The 21,421-nt window shown below is 36.0% G+C and overlaps 1 protein-coding gene across 2 annotated transcripts in view; it reads right to left on the bottom strand.

Annotated features, from left to right (window-relative positions):
• SPIDR (scaffold protein involved in DNA repair) overlaps positions 1 to 21,421 on the bottom strand; it is a 451,079-nt gene that overhangs the window by 242,399 nt on the left and 187,259 nt on the right. For both annotated transcript variants that reach the window (XM_066266094.1, XM_066266093.1), the window contains one exon: positions 3,592 to 3,692. In XM_066266094.1, coding sequence (XP_066122191.1) covers positions 3,592 to 3,692 — 101 coding nt within the window. The remainder of the gene's footprint in view (positions 1 to 3,591; positions 3,693 to 21,421) is intronic.

Here is a 21,421-nt window from a genome sequence, read left to right as displayed (position 1 = left end):
TATATAATATAAAATATTCAGAATTCAGTGGCAATTTCACTCACCAATAATGAACTGTCAAAAAGAGAAATTAAGGAAAAAACATCATTTGCATTACAAAAAAATAGAGCATCTACGAATAAATTTAACTAGTATAAGACACTGAAAAGAGAAATTACAGAAGATACAAACAAGTAGAAGAATATACCATGTTCATGGATAGGAAGAATTAACATCATTAGAATGTCAATACTATCCAAAGCAATGTATAGATTCAATGCAATTCCTACAAAAATACAAAAGTCATACTTCACAGATCTAGAATATTCCAAAACTTTATATAGAACCAAGAAGAACCTGAATAGCCTCAGCAATCATAAAAATGAAGAGCAAAGCAGTAGGAATCACACTTCCTGATATCAAGCTATACTATAAGGCCATTGTAATAAAAAAAAAGCCTAGTACTGGCATATAGGAACAGGTATACAGATCAATAGAATAGAACAGAGAACCTAGAAATAAATCCACATCTTTATGGTCAAGTAATATATAACAAAGGAAGCAAGAGTATACAATGTATATGATGAAGTAAAGACAGTCTCTTTAATAAACGGTGTTGGAAAAATTGGACAGGTACATGCAAAAGAATAATAATAAAACTATATCACCAATTTACTCCGTTCACATAAATAAACTCAAAATGGATAAGACTTAAATGTAAGTCACAAAACCATAAAAATATTAGAATAAACATACACAATAAAATATCCGACATTCAATATTTTTGCCGATATGTCCTCATGGACAAGGGAAACAAAGAAATAAATAAACAAATGGAACTATTTCAACCAAAAAAGCCTTTGCATACCAAAATATACCATTAACAAAATAAAAAGACAACCTACTCTTTGAGAGAACATATTTGCTGATATATCTGATAAGGGGTTAACAAAAATTTACAAAGAACTTATAAAACTCAACATCAGAAAGGTAAACAATCCAATTAAAAACTGGGCAAAGGACCTAAATAGACACTTCTCCAGAGAGGACATACAGATGGCCAACAGGCATATGAAAAAATGTTCAGTGTCACCAATCATCAAACAAATGCAAATTAAAACAGCAATGAAATATCACCTCACAGAATGGCTTTCATTAACAAATCAACAGCAAGTGCTGGCGAGGGTGTAGAGAAAAGGGAACCCTCCTGCACTGCTGGTGGGAATGCACACTTATGCAGCTACTATAGGAAACAGTATGGCATTTCCTCAAAATATTAGAAATGGGACTGCCTTATGACTCAGCTATTTCACTTCTAGGAATATATCCTAAAAATTCTAAAACACTAATTCAGGCCTGACCTGTGGGGGCGCAGTGGATAAAGCGTCGACCTGGAAATGCTGAGGTCGCCAGTTCGAAACCCTGGGCTTGCCTGGTCAAGGCATATATTAAAGTTGATGCTTCCAGCTCCTCTCCCCTTCTCTCTCTCTGTCTCTCCTCTCTCTCTCTCTCTCTGTCTCTCCCTCTCCTCTCTAAAATGAATAAATAAATAAATAAAAATTTTTAAACACTAATTCAAAAGATATTCACTCCCATGTTCATTGCAGCATTGTTTACAATAGCCGAGATCTGGAAACAGCTCAAGTGTCTATCAGTAGATGAGTAGATAAATAGCTGTGGTACATTTACACAATGGAATACTATATAGTATAAAATAGAAAGAAATCTTATCTTTTGCAACAGCATGAATGGACCTGGAGATTATTATACTAACTGAAATAAGCCTGCCAGATAAGGACAAATACCATATCATGTCACTTATATATGGAATTCAATGAACACAATAAACTGAGAAGCCAAAATAGAAACAGAGGCAGGGTCACAGGAAACAGATGGACAGCTGTCAGAGGGAAGGAGAAGAAGGGATAGGATCCAAGATGAAGGGATTAACCAAATTATAAATACATAACACATATATACAGTATTACTGACTATTATTCCCTATGCTGTACTTACATCCCCCTGTTCTGTGTGTGTGTGTGTGGTTTTTTGTTGTTGTTTTTTTATGTGTGTGACAGAGATAGAAACAGAGAGAGGGACAGATAGGGACAGACAGACAGGGAGAGAGATGAGAAGCATTAATTCTTTGTTTCAGAACCTTAGTTGTTCATTGATTGTTTTCTCATATGTGCCTTGCCAGGGGTGGGGGGCTACAGCAGAGCGAGTGACCCCTTGCTCAAGCCAGCAACCTTGGGCTCAAATCAGTGACCATAGGATTACGTCTATGATTCCATGCTCAAGCCAGTGATCCCATGCTCAAGCTGGTGACCTCATCCCCGTGTTTTGTAACTGCCAATCTGTACCTCTTAACCTACTCACTCCTTTCACCCAGACGACCCAACCATCCTCTCTTTTGGCAACTATTGATTTTTCCTCTGTGTCTAAGACTTTGTGTCTGTTTTATTAATTTTGCTTTTTAAATTCTACATATAAGTGAAAACATACATTATTTGTCTTTCTCTGTTATATTTCACTTGGCACAATACCCCTTAGGTCCATCCACGTTGTTGTAAATGGCAAGACTGAATTCCTCTTCAGGGCTGAGTAATATTCCATTGCATATATGTACCACTTCTTTATCCAGTCATCCACTGATGGCCACTCAGGGTGCTTCCACATCTTAGTTATTGTATATTACATGCCCTTCTTTGGAGAGATGACTATTAACAGTAGATGTAGAATAGCTGACAATGCCCACCTGCCTTTTCCCTCAAGATAGAGACATCATTCAAGTAGAAGCCATGAAAAAGTACAACGTCTCATAAGAGAGAGAGCTTTCCTTGGTGTGTAAAACATTTTACATATATTATAATCTGCTTAGTAACATGAGTTTCAGTCACTTGCTTGTGGTAGCAACTTTTAAAATGCATGTTGCAAATCATTAGAAAGACCTGAGTCAATTTAATGGAATTAGGATTATGGTAAAAATAAAACAAAATGCAGACTATATAACATGTACTAAGATTAGTGGTTTCAGGGATATGTATTTGTATGTGTGAATGTCATATGTGTATTGATAGATAAGATGTATTATTTCTTACTATTGGTTGCAGTCAAAAAGTCTGAAAGCTACTGGATTACATACACCATGGAAAAGTTCTAATATAGAATACTCCAAGTCAGATCTTTAAGAATAAATCTTCTGCTGGCCCTGGCTGGTTGGCTCAGTCAGTTAGAGTGTTGTCCCAAAACACCAAAGTTGCAGTTTGATCCCTTGTCAGGGAATACAAGAAGCATACAATGAATGCACAACTAAGTGCAACAACAAATGAATGCTTCTCTCCCTCTCTCTTTCACTATATCAAAGCAATCAATAAATAAATGTTTTAAAAATGAGTAAGTCTTCTGTTAAAATATCAGATCCTGTATAGGGAAGAATCATTAAGACATAAGAATAAGCTAATCTTTGGAACAATTTCTGAGACCTATAGAAGTCCTCGAGAAAAATAAAGTGATAAAAACAGTAATGACCAACTTCATGCATTTTAATGTAAAATATGTTTAACTGGCATATATTTTACCCACACCCACAGGTGCCAGTGCAAGCCTTACCTGAAAGTGTCTTCTGGTAAGAAACACATTGATGTCTCCACAAAGAAATGGCAGATCTCTCTCTATTCTGCAGTCCATTTAGTCTTTCTGCAAGCCCACCTCTGTTTAATAAATAAAAATGCATTAAGTTAACTTAAAAGAAAAGTTTCACGATAGTTCCATCATTTATATTTTATATATTCCAATCAGAGCTAAAAGGTAAAACATTCAGATTTTAACTTTTTTGACATTACATTTTCTACCTAAAGGATCAATTTCCATAAGTCAGTAAAGCATTTTTTAAAGGTTTCTTAGAAGCTCAGTTTTCTGCTTCTTAGAAATACTGTATATGCTTGCCGGACCATGCCGTGACACAGTAATAGAGCATTGACATGGGACACAGAAGATCCAGATTCAAAACCCCAAGGTCGCAGCTTGAACGCAGGCTCACCACCTTGAGAGCAGGGTCACCGGATTGGGCATGTGGTAACTGGCTTGGCGGCAGCCATCCACCACCCTGGTCAAGGCACATATGAGAAAGCAATCAATGAACAACTAAGGTGTCGCAACAAAAAATTGATGCTTCTTATCTCTTTCCCCCCTTCTTGCCTGCTTGTCCCTATCTGTAACTCTCTCTGCCTCTCTTTCTAAAAAGAAAAAGAAAAAGAAATATACACTACTCTAACACCAGTATGACTTCCTTTCATTCTCTCTTAATTTACTTACTCCATAAATATGTACCAATTACTTGTTTCACCTTCTACCTAGCAAAGTGCTAGGTGCCGGGGATACAAAAAAGGCAATGAGCTATGTCACTGGGGTGGACAGGAACGTAAAATTGCTTGGGAAACAATGGGAAACAGTTAAATGTAAGATGTGTTCAGAGTTGTATTCAATAATAAAACCTGATAGGTAAAACACTTCTGTAAGAGAATTTGGGCTGGGTTCATTATTCAAATAAAAAAGATAATGTAATATTAATCACCAACACACAGCAAGAATAAACAGAAAAATTTCCTGTATTGAAGGAAGATGATCAACAATGGACATACGGGTACTTCGCAAAAACCCTCACTTATTGATGACTACATACACATTGATTTATATATTTAAATAAATGTAAACATATATTACATAAATATTTTAATTCACAGACGACACCAGTCACTAACACAGCTATGATAAATCAAGGTTGTGATTAGAGTGTCAGTCAGAGCACAGAGGTTGCAGGTTCGAACACTGGTCAGGGCACCTACAGAAACAGATCGATGTTCTTGTCTTTATCTCTCTCTCTTCATCTCTTTCTAAAATCAATAAAACAATTTTTGTAAATGACAACATAAATATTAGTTGTTAGAGTAATGGTGGTGTGAGAGATATCATTGTTTTCTCCCCTTGATATTTCAATAAATTTAACAGCTATAATTTAGTGAAAGAACCCTAGCTAGACTCACAAGCGTGTCTGAAAAGATCACGAGTGGAATGGCTGAAGGGTAAGAAGGCTCATGAAGGGGGATGGAAGATGCACTCACAGTCTGGGTCCAGGAGGAGAAAAACTGGACTGTCTGGGTTTTTGTCTGACAGGAGTCTGGAGAGGGGAGAAACCCAGAGTAACTGAGACTTCTTGTGCCCGGAGGAACAGACAGATTGGGGGAATAGATGGGGAGATACCAAACCAAAGCAGAAGCACGAGGAGTCCCTGCCAGTAGCCCACATCCAGCACAGAGATAGAGAATATCAGTGTGTGACCCTACAGCCTCCCATATGCAATATCCCTCTCTTCGCAGGCTACAGAGTATGGCAGAGACATACCCCACAACCAGCCACTCTATTCCCTGAAGAATAGAGGTGCTCTATGTCTGATCCCCTGGTCTATTGACATGTGGGGAGATGTGGATAGAGGCCTGAGGTTGCCATTGATAAAGCCAAAAGCCCACATAAAACAACCCACCCATCACTGCAACAGCAACGTGTCAGCAAAGGCACATCCAGGAATTTAACAACACTAATACTTACAATCCATTGTCACCTACTACTACTACAAAAGAAAAAAAACCCAAAAACAAACCAAAAAAAACCCTTCAAATTTTTTTTGTGTTTCTTTTCCTTTTTTAAATTTTATTCTTCCTTAATCTCTATTTTTATTTTTTTGTGTTTCATTTGTTTTTGATTACTAGTTTTTGTTCTTTTATTTTATGTAGTTATGATGTTCTACTTTAACAAAATTTTTATTCCATTATTATTTTTATTGAATTTTACTTTTTATATTTGGTGGGTTTTAGTTTAATTTCTTAAGAACACCACTCTCAAATGCCACCAAGGCAGAAAAAAAACAAATACCATGGCAACATAAGAAAGATAAGCAGTTCAGAAAGAATATGAAAAATCTCTAGAAGGCAATCTTTATCACATGAAAACCCTGGAGTTAAATTATAGATAATCGAAAACTGAAGTTCTGAAAATACTCAATGAAATGAAATAAAACAGAGAGGCAATATAATGAACTCAGAAAATAAGTTGATGAACAAAACGAGTACTTTACCAAGCAGAGTGAAACTTTAAAAATAGAGATGAAAAACTCCATACACAAATCAAAAATAGAGCTAGCAAATTTATCTAATAGAAGAGGTCAGATAGAGGAAAGGATCAGTGGCATCAAAGATGCAACTACAGATGCTTCAGAGAGTAAAAAGACATTAATGATTTTTTTAAATGACAGAACTCTACAAGAAAATTTTGACACAACCAGAAGAACAATATAAGAATATTGGGTATTTCACAGAAGAGAGAAGAAGAAGAGAATGGAGATTCTATTTAAACAAATAATAGATGAGATCCACCTGACCAGGCAGTGGCACAGTGGATAGAGCGTCGGACTGGGATGCGGAGGACACAGGTTCGAGACCCCGAGGTCGCCAGCTTGAACGCGGGTTCATCTGGTTTGAGCAAAAGCTCACCAGCTTGGACTCAAGGTCACTGGCTGGAGCAAGGGGTTACTTGGTCTGCTGAAGGCCCGCGGTCAAGGCACATATGAGAAAGCAATCAATGAACAACTAAGGTGTCAAAATGAAAAACTGATGATTGATGCTTCTCATCTCTCTCGTTCCTGACTGTCCCTATCTATCCCTCTCACTGACTCTATCTCTGTCCCTGTATAAAAAAAAAACAAATAGATGAGATCCTTCTCAAATCATAACAAGAGGCAGATCCTTGAATATAAGAAGCAAAAACAACAATCCAAACAGACTTCTCCCAAGGCATACTGTAATAAAACTGTCAAAAATCAATGACAAAGAAAGAATCCTCAAGGCAGCTAGGGAAAAGAAGAACATAACATATAAAAGAAAGGCCCAGAGGCCTGAAAAAATGTTGGCACAGTGGATGGAGCATCAGACTGGGATGCAGAGAACCCAGGTTCAAAACCCCAAGGTCGTGGGCTTGAGTGCAGGGTCATCTGGTTTGAGCAAGGGTCACCAGCTTGAGCCAAAGGTTGCTGGCTTGAGAACGGGGTCACTCGATCTACTGTAGCTCCTCAGTCAAGGCACATATGAGAAATCAATCAATGTACAACTCACATTCCTCAACAAAGAATTGATGCTTCTCATCTCTCTCCCTTCCTGTCAGTCTGTCCCTGTCTGTTACACACAAAAAATACATAATAGAAAAGGGGAGAGGATAAAAATCTGCAATATCAGCCTGACCTGTGGTGGCTCAGTGGATAAAGGGTTGACCTAGAATGCTGGTAGCCATTTTGACACCTTGGATTTGCCTGGTCAAGGCACATATGGGAGTTGATGATTCCTGCTCCTCCCCCTTTCTCTCTCTCTCTCTCTCTCTCTCTCTTTTCCTTCCTCTCTCCTATAATAAATAAATAAATAACAATCTGCAGTAGCAAAGGAGGATTGAGTGCAGAAACATTCATAAGACAAAGGATTCTTGTATATGTAAATATTTTCCTCTTAATAACATTACGGTAACCACCCTTGAAAAAACCACCTCTGAAACAAATAGCTTAAAAGAAGGGGAAACGGGGGAAAGAAATATAGAATACCACAAAACAGAAACAACTGACAGAAAGTCAAGAGTAAAACCAAAGAAAACACAGAGCTACCAGAAAACAAAACAAAAATTGGCTATAAGAAATCCTCATGTAACAACAATAACCCTAAGTAAATAAATTTAATTCACCAAATGAAGAGGTACAGAGCAAGCAGATTGGGTGAAAAAGTGAAACCTCACCATATGCTGCCTTCAGGAAACACATCTAAGCTGCAAGGACAAAAGTAGACTCAGAGTGAAAGGTTTGAAAATGATTCACCAAGCAAATTATATCCACAGAAAAGCAGGTGTAGCCATACTCATATCTGATAATGTTGACTTCAAGACAACAAAGGTAACCAGAGACAAAGATGAACATTTCATAATGATAAAGGAGACACTGAATCATGAAGACAACATTTCTTAATATTTATGCACCAAATAGGGAGCACTAAAATATATAACGCATCAATGAACAGATCTAAAAATAGAAAGATACAAAAACAGTCATAGTTGGGGATCTCAACACATCATAGAAAGCTTTAGATAGGTCACACAAATAGAAAATCAATAAATATTGGCCTTAAATGACACACTACACCAAAAGGAATTAATAGACATTTATAGAACATTTCATCCTAGAACATCAGATTATATCTTTTTTTCCCAGTGTGCATGGAACATTCAAAAGGGTAGACGGGTGGTCAGCAAACTGCGGCTCGCTAGCTACATGCGGCCCTTTGGCCCCTGAGTGTGGCTCTTCCACAAAATACTACGTACGGGCGCTATAACGATTAGAAATATACCTACCTATATAGTATAAGTTTTAAAAATTTGGCTCTCAAAAGAAATTTCAATCGTTGTACTGTTGATATTTGGCTCTGTTGACTAATGAGTTTACCCACCACTAGGGAAGACCATATGGTGAGCCACAAAAATAAATTTAAATAACTCAAAAGTATTAAAATCATACCAAGCATCTTTTCTGACTATAAAGCATTGAAATTAGAATTCCAGTGCAATAAGGAAATAAATAAAGCAACAAAAATGTGAAAATTAAACAACAAACTTCAAAAAACTGGGTCAAAGAAGAAATAAAAGCAGAACTCAAAAGATATATACAAAGAAATGAAAATAACACAACATATCAAAACTTCTGGGATGCAGTGAGAAAGTAGTAAGAGGGAAGTTTATGTCATTACAGGCTTATATCAAGAAACAAGAGAGATCCCAAGTAAAAAACCTATATTACATCTGAAAGAACTAGAAAAGAATGACAAAGGCAACCCCAACTCAGTGCAAGGAATAATAAAAATCAGAGCAGAACTAAATTAAATAGGAGAAATGGCTCATATAAAGAAAATATGAAATGAAAGAGAAATTAACAAAGACATCAAAGATACAAAAAGGAACATACTAGAACATAAATTTTATTTGTCATCAAATACAACAAGCTAGAAGAAATACATACATTCATAGAACTATACAATTTTCCTAGCCTGAGACTTAAAGGAGTGGAAAACCTAAACAGACCCATAAGCAGGGATAAAATAGAAACAACTATCAAAAACATACACCACCAAAAATGTCCAAGACCAGATTACTACACTAGTGAATTCTACTAAACATTGAAAAGAAGACTTGGTACCTTTCTTTCTCAATGTCTTCCAAAAAATAGAAGAAGCAATACCCCTTAACACATTTCATAAGGTCAACATGACCTTGATATCAAAACCTGTTGAAGACAACACAAAAAAAGAAAACTACAGATCAATATTTTTATGAGTACAGATGCAAAAATTCTAAACAAATACCTATACTAGCAAATGGAATATAACAACACATTAAAAGAATAATACATCATGATCAAGTGGAATTCATTCCAGGAGCACAGGAATGGTTCAATATACGCAAATCCATTAATGTAATACACCACATCAACAAAATAAAGGACAAAAATCATGATTCTATAAACAGATACAGAAAAAGCATTCAATAAGATACAATATCCCTTTATGTTTAAAACCCTCAATAAAATAGGTGTAGAACAGGGGTCTCAAACTCAACTCAGCATGTGGGCCGCAGAGCAAGATCACAGCTGTTCGGTGGGCCGCACTAGGTCTACAAAAGGCAACTGTTACGCAACACTTTTCTCACTGCAGTTGAAAACAAAAAAAAAATCAGTACAACAAGCACAATCGTACATGCAGTTTACTCAGTGTCACAAAACGACCAGAAACTGTAGTTCGCATCACAACTGCTTGTTAACTAAGCTAATATATAGCTAGAATGCTAGAGAAATGAAAAATACAAGTAGGCCCCTAGGCTTACTTAATTTTATCCAAAATATTTTGAACTTTGTGGATTAGTCTGCGGGCCGCGAGTTTGAGACCCCTGGTGTAGAAGGAAAGTATCGCAACATAATAAAGGCCATATATGATAAACCATCAGCTAATAACACACTAAATGGTGAAAAAATTGAAGGCTTTTTCCCTAAAATCTGGAACAAGACAAGATTGCTCTCTCTCTCCACTCTTATTCAAAGCATCCATACTGAGAAAGAAGAAGTAAAAGAATCACTTTTTTGTAGATGACATGATCCTGTATACAGAAAATCCCAAACTCCAACAAAAAACTATTAGAAACAATAAACAAATACAGTAAAGTTGTAGAACACAAAATCAATATACAAAAGTCTATTGCTTTTTTTTTTTTTTTTTTTTTTTTTTTTTTTTTTTTTGTGCCTTGACTGCGGGCCTTCAGCAGACTGAGTAACCCCTTGCTTGAGCCAGCGACGTTGGGCTCAAGCTGGTGAGCTTTTTGCTCAAACCAGATGAGCCCTTGCTCAAGCTGGCGACCTCAGGGTCTCGAACCTGGATCTTCTGCATCCCAGTCCGATGCTCTATCCACTGTGCCACCGCCTGGTCAGGCCTCTATTGCTTTCTTATATGCTAATAATGAAACTTCAAAAATGAAGTGAAAAAAATTCTTTTTACAATTGCAACAACAAAAAAATATCCAAGAATAAACTTAACAAAAGTTATGAAGAATCTATATACTTAAAACTATAAAGCATTATTGATTGAAAGAAATTGAAAAAGACACAAGGAAATTGAAAAATATTCCATGTTCATGGACTGGAAGAATCAACATAGTTAAAATGGCCATTGTCCAAATATGCAATCCCCATTAAAATCCCAATGTCAGTTTTTAAAGAACTAGAACAAAAAATCAGATTTATGTAGAACCATAAAAATCCCTGAAGAGCCAAAGCAATCCTTAGAGAAGATAATGGAACAGGAAGTATCAAACTATCTCGCTTCAAATTACAAATGAATGACTAAAGGCAGTCAACCAAATGAAAGCTGATATTTATATACAACAGCTCCAATATACTATTAATATCCAAAATATATAAAAAACTCAGAAAGTTCATCAATGTGCTAACAATACAATTAAAAAATGGAGAGACAACCTGGACAGACACTTCTACCATTAAAACACACAAACAGAAGCAGATATATGAAAAGATGCTCATCTTCTCTAGCTATTTCAGAAATGCAAATCAAAACTACAATGAGATACCACCTCACACCTATCAGATTGGCTGTTATCAACAAGACAGATAATAAGCGTTGAAGAGGCTGTGGAAAAAAAAAACGAACCCTCATTCACTGCTGGTCGAAATGTAAACTTTGGTACAACCATTATAAAAGAAAGTAGGGTGGTTCCTAAAAATATTGAGAAGAGAACTACAATCCTTCTACTGATTGTCTAGGCAAAATTATATATATATATATATACATATTTATATATAGTTACAGAAAGACATGTACATTCTCATGTTGTACCTAGCATTATTCATAGTGGCCAAGACATGGAAACAATCAAAGTGTCCTTCAATAGAGGACTGGATAAAGAGCATGTGATCCATATATACAATGGAATATTACTCAACCATAATAAATGACATATTACTGTTTACAACAACATAGGTAGACCTTGAGAACATTATACTAAATAAAATAAGTAAATAAGAAAAAGCTAAGAACTATATGATTTTACACATAGGTGGAATATTAAAATGAGACTCATGGATATAGATAATGATGAAGTCGTTATTATGGGAGGTTGGATGGGGAGGGGAATAAAGGACAAATATATGGTGACGGAAGATGATTTGACTTCGGGTGATGGTCACCCAACATGATCAACAGTTCAAATGCTATGGAAATGTTTACCTGAAACCTATGTACTCTTATTGATCCATGCCATCTCATTAAATTTAATTTTCTAAATAAATCTAGAAATGTGATTTAAAATAATTAGGTATTAATTTCCATTATGACTATAAGTAATTTTTTATCTTATATTATGAACCAGTTTACTGAACATATCAATAAATCATCTTTCATTTTAATAATATACCTTTGATGTAAAAAGAACAGATATCAATACCCACCTCATAAATATCATAGCTTAGAGAGAAGTTAAGGAAATTCACCAATATTACATAACTAACCAGAAAATAGTTTTTGAAACCAGAAATGAGTTAGCATAGTGCCTCACACTGAAATAATGTCAGTAGTAGTACTGATTTTTTAAAATGATTTTTACTTCTACCCTATACTCTTTCTACAATTACTTAAAGATCTTATTTTAATACACATAATATATTTTACATATTATCACTACTACTTATTTTCTTTTCCTATAGTCATTTATTCTCCTATAAGTACTAATTGTTTCTGAAAATGTGTGTGTACAATACATAACAAGAAATTTTAAAAATTCTCATATTAAAAACTGCCAAAGAACCTCTAATTTCCATGTCTACCTCTATTTAATATATATATTATTATATAAGAGTATATATTATATATATATATACTCTTCTTCATATCATTCTATTTATGTGAAGTAATTCATGTATACTCTCTCTAAACAATACTATGAAAGTAGGTACTACTATCATCCTCATTTTGCAGATGAAGAACTAATGCACTGAGGTATCAAACAACTGTACAAGCTGAGACATCTGATATAGAGTGTAACAGTCTACACACAAAAGCAGTCTAACAAGCTTAGCCTCAATGACACACTGGCTGTCTCAAAGAATACTACTTATAAAGATACTTGTAATATAATAAATATAAGGAAAAAAACACTATATTCTTTGCACAATGATCTAATTATTTCAAATCTATTACTTTAAAAGGAGAAAAAGACAAAATACAATCTGAAAAGGTATGGTTAAAAATCAAGTTCCATATCCCACAACTAAACTAGGAATTATAGGGAAAAAGGGAAAAAGCAAGAATATAAATGAATGAAGAACAGTTGTGTACGGGTGGAAGTATCTAGAGCGCTAAGACAGAATAAGCATTTAAACTTGGCTTTAGTTATTCGGAGCTACAATGGTGCCTCACACATTACTACTGCTCCAGTCTCTCCAGAGAATTCCTGCAGGGAATTCCAATCAGAGGTACCAAAACTTAGAAATATAAACACCATGATCTCTAATCTACAAGCATCATTCTAATAAAAATCTATTTGCAGGAAAAAAAAAAAGAAGATCCATCATAGTGGCAGATTAGGTGGCTGTGACACTCATCACCTCCCAGGACGAAACTGGAATTACAACTAACACATAAAACAAAATCTGAATAACCAACCAAACACTAGTTGAATAAGTCTTATAACTAAGGATTTACAGAAGTCACATCAAGGCTGGTAGGAAGGGTGGAGTTCTGAAAAATGCTGGCCCTGCACTTAGATTCAGCAGAGACCAACTCAGCTGCAAAAGTTTCTCCTGAAGAGCATCAGGACTCAATCCCACACCAGGCTCCCCAGCCCAGAGCATGAGAACCAGAAACAGGCGCCCACATAACATCTGGCTGTCAAAGTCAACAAGAATTCTGTCTGATAGGGAGACAAGCATCTGCTAGAGACACAGGCATCCTCCTAAGAGCCAACACACAAAACCTCATTCTCAGTAACTCACCCTGGACTCCAGTGGAGGGAGGACAGAAAGGACTAGAATGTGTGGTGAGAGAATGGAGTCAGTGTCTTTGGGGGAAGAGCTGACAGGACACCTGTACTGAGTCATTCTCCTGCATCATAGATGCCATTGTTCCTAGGTGAACACTCCCATCCTTAGGGTATCAACCTAAGGGAAAGCAATAACCCCACCTTTTAGACTCCACATCATCCCACCCTGTGGAGCTCATGCTCTGCTGAGCAGTCAGCTGCCTGGGCCAGGGTGTACAGGTCTGGACAGTCTCAGGGCATGTCAGAGACTGAGTGGTGTGGCTTTGAGGTGGGTGCAATTCCAGCCACTTACCCATGAACCTGACTGGTGCCTCCTCCTCATAGGGGATACTTTACTCTCATAGGGGATCCATACCTATGAGTGTACAGGATCCTTACCCACAATATGGGCTCCCCATGGCCCACCATCTAGGCTCCTAGTGGCTGATACTGCCATCAGCATCGAAGAGGCCTCCCAATCCCATCCTCTTTTCTTGGTGAGTCTATTTTCTTAATTCTGCAGCATTCTCCCTCAGGACCCAGAATTAGTATCTGTGCTAGTCCGCAGCAGGGTATTATAGATATTTTAACAGTATTAATTCTTCTAATCCATTATCATGAGATATCTTTACAATTTTTGTTCTTCCTTAATTTCTTTCATCACTGTCTTCTAATTTACCATGTACAGTCTTAAACTTCCTTGGTTAAATTTATTCTTAGGTATTTTATTCTGTTTAATGCAATTAAAAATTGGTTTTCTTGATTTCTCTTTTAGAAAGAAAGTTCATGGTTAGTATACAGAAACATAACTAATTTTTGTATGTTGATTTTGTATCCTGCAACTTTACCATTCACATTTATTAGTTCAAAATGTTTTTGACAGATTATTTACAGTTTTCTATATGTATCACATCATCTGCAAATAGAGACAGTTTTACTTCTTCATCTCTGGTTTGAGTACCTTTTATTTATTTTTCTTACCTAATTGCTCTGGCTAAGACTACCAGTGCTTTGATTAATAAAAGGGAAGGAAGTGGGTATCCTTACCTTATATCTTATCTTAGAAGAAAAGCTTCAAACTTTTTACTACTGAATATGTCAGCTGTGAGTTTGTCATATATGTACCTTTTATGTTGAAGTACATTCTTTCTGAATACAAGTTTGCTGAAACCTTTTATCATAAGTGGATGTTTGCATTTGTCAAAAGCATTTTCTACATTTACTGAATGCTCTTATGATCTTCATTTATTAAATCAAGTATTATCATGTTGACTTAATTTTATATGTTGAACCATCTTGCATCATGTAACCAATTCCAACTGATCAGGTGTAGGATTCTTTTAATACATTATTGAAATTTGTTTGCTGATGCTTAACTGAGAATTTTTTGTGGCTATGTTCATCAAAAATATTAGTCTGTAATTTTCTTCTATTGTAAGGTCCTTGCCTGGTTTAGTATTAGGGTATTGCTGGTCTCATGCATTTAGAAGTATTCCCTCCTCTTCTTTTTGAAAGAGTTTGAGAAACACTGGTATTGATGCTTCTTTAGCTGAAAGGTAGCATAAACCAGTTAAGCCATCTGTGTCTGCTGTTTTCTTGGATATGAGGGTTTTAAGTACAGATTCAATCTCCTTACAAGTAATTGGTCAGTTTATATTTTGTTTCTTCCTAATTAAGTCTTACTAGGTTATTCATTTCTAGAAATTTATCCTTTTCTCCTAGAATACCCAACTTTTTTACATGCAATTTTTTATAGTACTCTTATGATTCTTTACATTTGTGTAGTATCAGTTGTAATAAGATATCTAATTTACTTATTTGAGTCTTCTCTTTTTTCTCTTAGTGAGTATAGCTAAAGGTTCATCTATTCTGTTGATCTTTTATAAAAAAGCTTTGTTTCACTAACCATTTTTTGTAGTCTATATATCATGTTTCTGCGCTGATTTTTACTGTTATTTCTTACAGTAATTACCAGCTTACAAAAAAACTGAACAGAAAACAGAGTTCTCATATACTCCTATACTCACCCACCAACTAGTTTCCCCTATAACTGACCTTTTGCATTAGTGTACATTTATTACAACTAATGAACCAATATGGATTATCTACTAAAGCCAACAGTCTACATTAGGGTTCACTCAGTGTGCTATAGTACTATGAGTTTTGCGAAATACATAATGTCATGCATTTTTCATCACAATATCATACACAATAGTTTCAAAACTCTAAAAATCTCCTATGTTTCACCTATTCAACCTCCCTCCCTCCCCCATAATCTCTGCCTTTCATTTGTTATACTCTGATTAAACATAGGGTGATGTTAATTAGTTGGAGCTAAGAATTTGCTTTAAAAACTTTGATTACCCATGGCAATCAAATATTTTTTTTTTTGCAAATACTTTTTAAAAATAATTTTTATCACCCTGGCCGGCTGGCTGAGAGTGTCGGCCCAGCATGTGGAAGTCCTAGGTTTGATTCCTGGCCACAGCACACAGGAGAAGCACCCATCTGCTTCTCCACCCCTCCCCCTCTCCTTCCTCTCTCTCTCTCTCTCTCTTTCCCTCCTGCAGCCAAAGCTCCATTGGAGTAAAGCTGGCCAGGGCACTGAAGATGGCGCCATGGCCTCTGTCTCAGGCACTAGAATGGCTCTGGATGCAACCAGAGCAATGGCCCAGATGGGCAGAGAGCACTGCTCCCTAGTAGGCATGCCGGGTCGATCCCTGTCGGGCGCATGCGGGAGTCTGTCTCTCTCCCCACTTCTCTCTTCAGAAAAATACAAAAAAAAAAAATAATATTTTTGTCTTAGTTTACATACATACATTAGTTTTTTATATAAAACATCATGATTAGACATTTACATCTTACAAAGTGTTAAACCTGATAAATCTAGTACACATCTAAAATCATAGTTATTAAACTATCACTGTCTATATTCCCTCTACTGCCCTTTAGAACCCTATGACTATTTTCTAACAACCAATTTCTATTATACTTCAAACTCCTTCTCCTTTTTCACCATATCCTAACCCCACTCCCATCTAGCAACCATCAAAATATTTTATGTACCAATGTTTGTTTCCATTTTGTCCCTATATTTACTTTGTTTTTTCAGATTCTACAAAGAAGTGAAATAATACACCCGTCTTTCTCTGACTTACTTCACTCAGCACAATACATTCTAGGTCTATCTACACTGGTGTAGATGGCAAAATGTCATTCTTTTATATGACTTAGTCATATTCCATTGTATATATGCACTACTTTTTTATCCACTTATCTACTGATTTACACTTAGGTTGCTTCCATATCTTGGCTATTATAAATACAGTAATGCTACAATAAACATATGGATGTGTATGTCTTTTCAATTTATTTTTGGGGGTTTCTTCAAATAAATACCCAGAAATGGAATTGCTAGGTCCTTCTTTGTCTCTTGTTATAGCCTTTGTTTAAAAGTCTATTTTATCTGGTATAAGTATTGCTAGCCCAACTTTGTCAGTTTGTTTCCATTTTCATGAAATATCTTTCTCCATCCATTTATTTTCAGTATTTAATCCATTTACATTTAAAGTAGTTGTTAACAGATATGTAGTCATTGCCATATCCATAGTTTTGAACTTTTCTACTTCTTCTTTAAAATTCCCTTTAACATTTCCCATAATACTGCTTTGGTGGAGATGAATTCTTTCAGCTTTCTCTTGTTTGGGAGGCTCTTTATCTCTCTCTCAATTCTAATAGGTTTGCTAGGTAGAATACTCTTGGTTATAAGTTCTTGTTTTAAATTGCTTTGATTCTTTTATGTCAATCCCTTCTGGGCTGAGAATTTACTGTTGAGAAATCATCTGACAGTATTATGGGAGCTCCCCTTGTAGAAAATGACATCTTTTATTGCTTTTAATTTTTTCTCCTTGTCTTCAACCTTTGGCATTTTAATTATGATGTGTCTTGGTGTAGGTCTCCTTGGGTTCACTTTATTTGGCACTCTCTGTGCTTCTTGGACTTTGTGTGTTTTTTCCTTCATCAGGTTAGGAAAGTTTTCAGTCATTATTTCTTCAAATAGTTTCTTGATACCTTGCTCTTTCTCTCTCTCTCTTTTTCTGGTCCTATGATGTGGATATTGTTATGCTTCATGTTGTCCCAAAAGTCCTATAAACTATCATTTTTAAAAATTCTTTTTGCATTTTACTGCTCTGAATTTGTGTTTTCTGTAATTTTGTTTCCCAAATAGCTGACTTGATCCTCTGCTTCATCTAATCTACTGTTGATTCCCTTTAATGTACTACTCCTCATTTCAGTTATTAAACTCTTTGTTTCTCACCGATCCTTTTTTTTTGTTTTCCATCTCCATTTTTTGTTTCCTCTTTGTTGATGATTTTACTGAGATCACTATGCATCCCTATGACAAATGTTTGAAACTTTGCATCTGGTATAATACTTGTCTTCGTGTTGTTTAGTTCTTTTTCTGGAGTTTTTTTCTTTTTCCCTTTCATTTTGATGAGTATGTCTTTTCTTAGAGGTGGTTGGGTGGTGTTCTGTCATGGTCTCAAGCTGATTATTGGGTGTCTTGGTTCTGAAGCCTCCTGTGAGTTGCAACAAAGATCAATCACTGCCTGTTCCCTGCCCAGGGCCATCTAATATAAGCTACAAAGTGATCTGCAGTAGATTGCCCACTTGTACTATGCTTGGAGGTACCAGGGAGAGGCAAAGCTGTGAACTGACGCTAGCTGTTGCTACTGCTGAGCGTGGGCCTGCTTAGCAGGATGAACAGAGTATGCTTAGGCCAAATTCTGTTTGTTTCTGGATTTGTGAACTTCTGAGAGATTTTAGGAAAGTCTACAACATGACCCAAGGCAGGGTGTCTGTAAAAAAAGCTGCTGAATGTCACTTGGATGAGCTCAAAAGTTGGGTGTATCAGGGTCTCAGAGAATCACAAGTGCAGGGAGCATTGTTAGCCAGGCTGATGAAGATTCAGATATGGTACCGACCAATGCCCACAGGGTGGATTCATCAAAAGAACAAGGACTTCTCCCAATATTTCTGTCTGGAAGAAAGTTGGACCTCTAATCCTCACACTACAACCAAACAACTTAGTTCTTCCCTGTTTGTCACTGTCACCTTTGAGCTGCTGCCCAGCACTGGATTTTGGTGTGAGTCAGTCAGCTAGTAATCCTGAGCACCAGTCCTTTAAGACCAGTTGGGACTCAAATAGCTTTCCTTCTCACTCAGCCACATTCTCTGCTGGCTTTCACAGCTAAAAGTTATGGAGACTTCTCTTCTGGTACAGGAACCCTCAGCAGAGAGCCTGGTGTCAGAAAGAGACTACTTGCACTTATCCCTGCCCATTTTTTACCACCATTCAGCTAGTTTCATCTCCACTCCTACTACCAAACTGAATGTGGCTTCTTTTGTACAATCTTAGTTACAGGACTCCTTAACAGCTATAAATCAGGTTGTTCTCAATGACAGTTATAGTGTAATTCTGGTTGTAGCTCTGATGGGGTTGTAGGAAGTGGTGAGGATAACATTTACCTAATATGTCATCTTGATTGAAAATTCTGTTCTGCCCTCATACACTGTTGGTGGGAATGTAAAGTAGTACAACCATTATGGAAGAAAGTATGGTGGTTCCTCAAAAAACTGAAAATAGAACTACCTTATGACCCAGCAATACCTCTACTGGGTATATACCCCAAAAACTCAGAAACATTGATACGTAAAGACACATGCAGCCCCATGTTTATTGCAGCATTGTTCACAGTGGCCAGGACATGGAAACAACCAAAAAGTCCATCAATAGATGACTGTATAAAGAAGATGTGGCACATATACACTATGGAATACTACTCAGCCATAAGAAATGATGACATCGGAACATTTACAGCAAAATGGTGGGATCTTGATAACATGATACGAAGCGAAATAAGTAAATCAGAAAAAACCAGGAACTGCATTATTCCATACGTAGGTGGGACATAAAAGTGAAACTAAGAGACATTGATAAGAGTGTGGTGGTTACGGGGGGGGAGGAGGGAATGAGAGAGGGAAAGGGAGAGGGGGAGGGGCACAAAGAAAACAAGATAGAAGGTGACAGAGGACAATCTGACTTTGGGTGATGGGTATGCAACATAATTGAACGACAAGATAACCTGGACTTGTTATCTTTGAATATATGTATCCTGATTTATTGATGTCACCCCATTAAAAAAATAAAATTAATAAAAATAAAAAAATAAAAATAAATAAAAAAAAGAAAAAGAAAATTCTGTTCTGATTTTTATTATTTCCTTTCTTCTACCTTTAGATTTAATAATTATTTTTATGATTCTAAGGTTTAAAGCAGTTAACACTGTTTGAGGTCTTTTTCTTTTTTAAATTTAAATTTAAAATTACAGTTGACTTTCAATATTATTTTGTATTAGTTTCAAAGTACAGCCTAGTAGTTAGACAACCATATAATTTAGAAAGTGATCCTCCAGATATTTCAACAACAGACCTGGCATATACATAGTTATTACATTATTATATTATTATATTCCTCATGCTCTATGTTAAATCCTCATGACTACTGTGTAACTCCAAATTAGTACTTTAAATCCCTTCACCTTTTCCACCTATCCTCCCTATCATTCTCCCTTCTGGCAACCATCTGTTGGTTCTCAGCATCGATGAGTTTGTTTCTATTTTGTACCTTAGGTTCTACATACAAGTGAAATCATAGGGTAGTTGTCCTTTTTTTTTTTTTTTTTTTTTTGGTCTAACATGTTTCATTTAGCAAATACCCTCTAGGGCCATCCATATTGTCACACATGTTACGATTTCATTATTTTTTATGGTTGAGTAATATTCTATTGAATATATGCACCACAACTTTTTATACCCATGTATATTGATGAGCAGTTGGGTTGAATCCGTATCTTAGTTGTTGTAAATAATGCTTGAATAAACATACGGGTGTGCATAACTTTTCAAACTACTATTTCCTTGCTTATAATGCACTTACATTTTTTATATTTTTGAGAAACCTCCATACTGTTTAGTGGCTCCACTAATCTGCATTCCAAACAACACTGCAGAAGGATTCACTTGTCTCTACATCCTTGCCAACATTTATAATTTGTTGATTTATTGATGATAGCCATTCTGACAGGTAGTAGGTAATATTTCATTGTGGTTTTAGTTTGCATTTCTTTAAGTATTACAGACATTAAGAATCTTTTCATCATGTCCACAGACCATCTGTATATCCTCTTTGGAATTATCTATTAAGGTCTGCTGCATATTTTTTACTTGGATTCTATGGTTTTTGGTGTTGTCTGTCATTTCTTGGATATTAATCACTAACTGAACATAGTACCATTGGCGAATATGTTCTGCCATTCAGTATGCTATTGTTTCATTTTGTTGATGGTTTTCTTTGCCTTGCAAAAACTTTTTAGTTTGATGTGGTCCCATAAGTTTATTTATTTCTTTTCTTACCCCTACTCCAGTGGTTGGCAAACTCATTAGTCAACAGAGCCAAATATCAACAGTACAATGATTGAAATTTCTTTTGAGAGCCAATTTTTTTTAAACTTAAACTATATAGGTAGGTATTTTGTTATTATAATCTGCGTGCCTACAGATGGTAGTTTGTGGAAGAGCCACTCTCAAGGGGCCAAAGAGCCAAATGTGGCTCGCAAGCTGCAGTTCACCAACCACTGCCCTACTCAAAGGGATATATAAACAGAAAAAGAAGTTGCTAAGAGAAGTTTCATAATTATGAATTCTACATTTAAGTCTTTGT

This window comes from Saccopteryx bilineata, chromosome 3, assembly GCF_036850765.1.
Source record: "Saccopteryx bilineata isolate mSacBil1 chromosome 3, mSacBil1_pri_phased_curated, whole genome shotgun sequence".
In the NCBI taxonomy this organism is placed as follows: domain Eukaryota; kingdom Metazoa; phylum Chordata; class Mammalia; order Chiroptera; family Emballonuridae; genus Saccopteryx; species Saccopteryx bilineata.
Note: the sequence above shows the minus strand (reverse complement) of the source record. Positions and strands in the feature narration are given on the sequence as shown.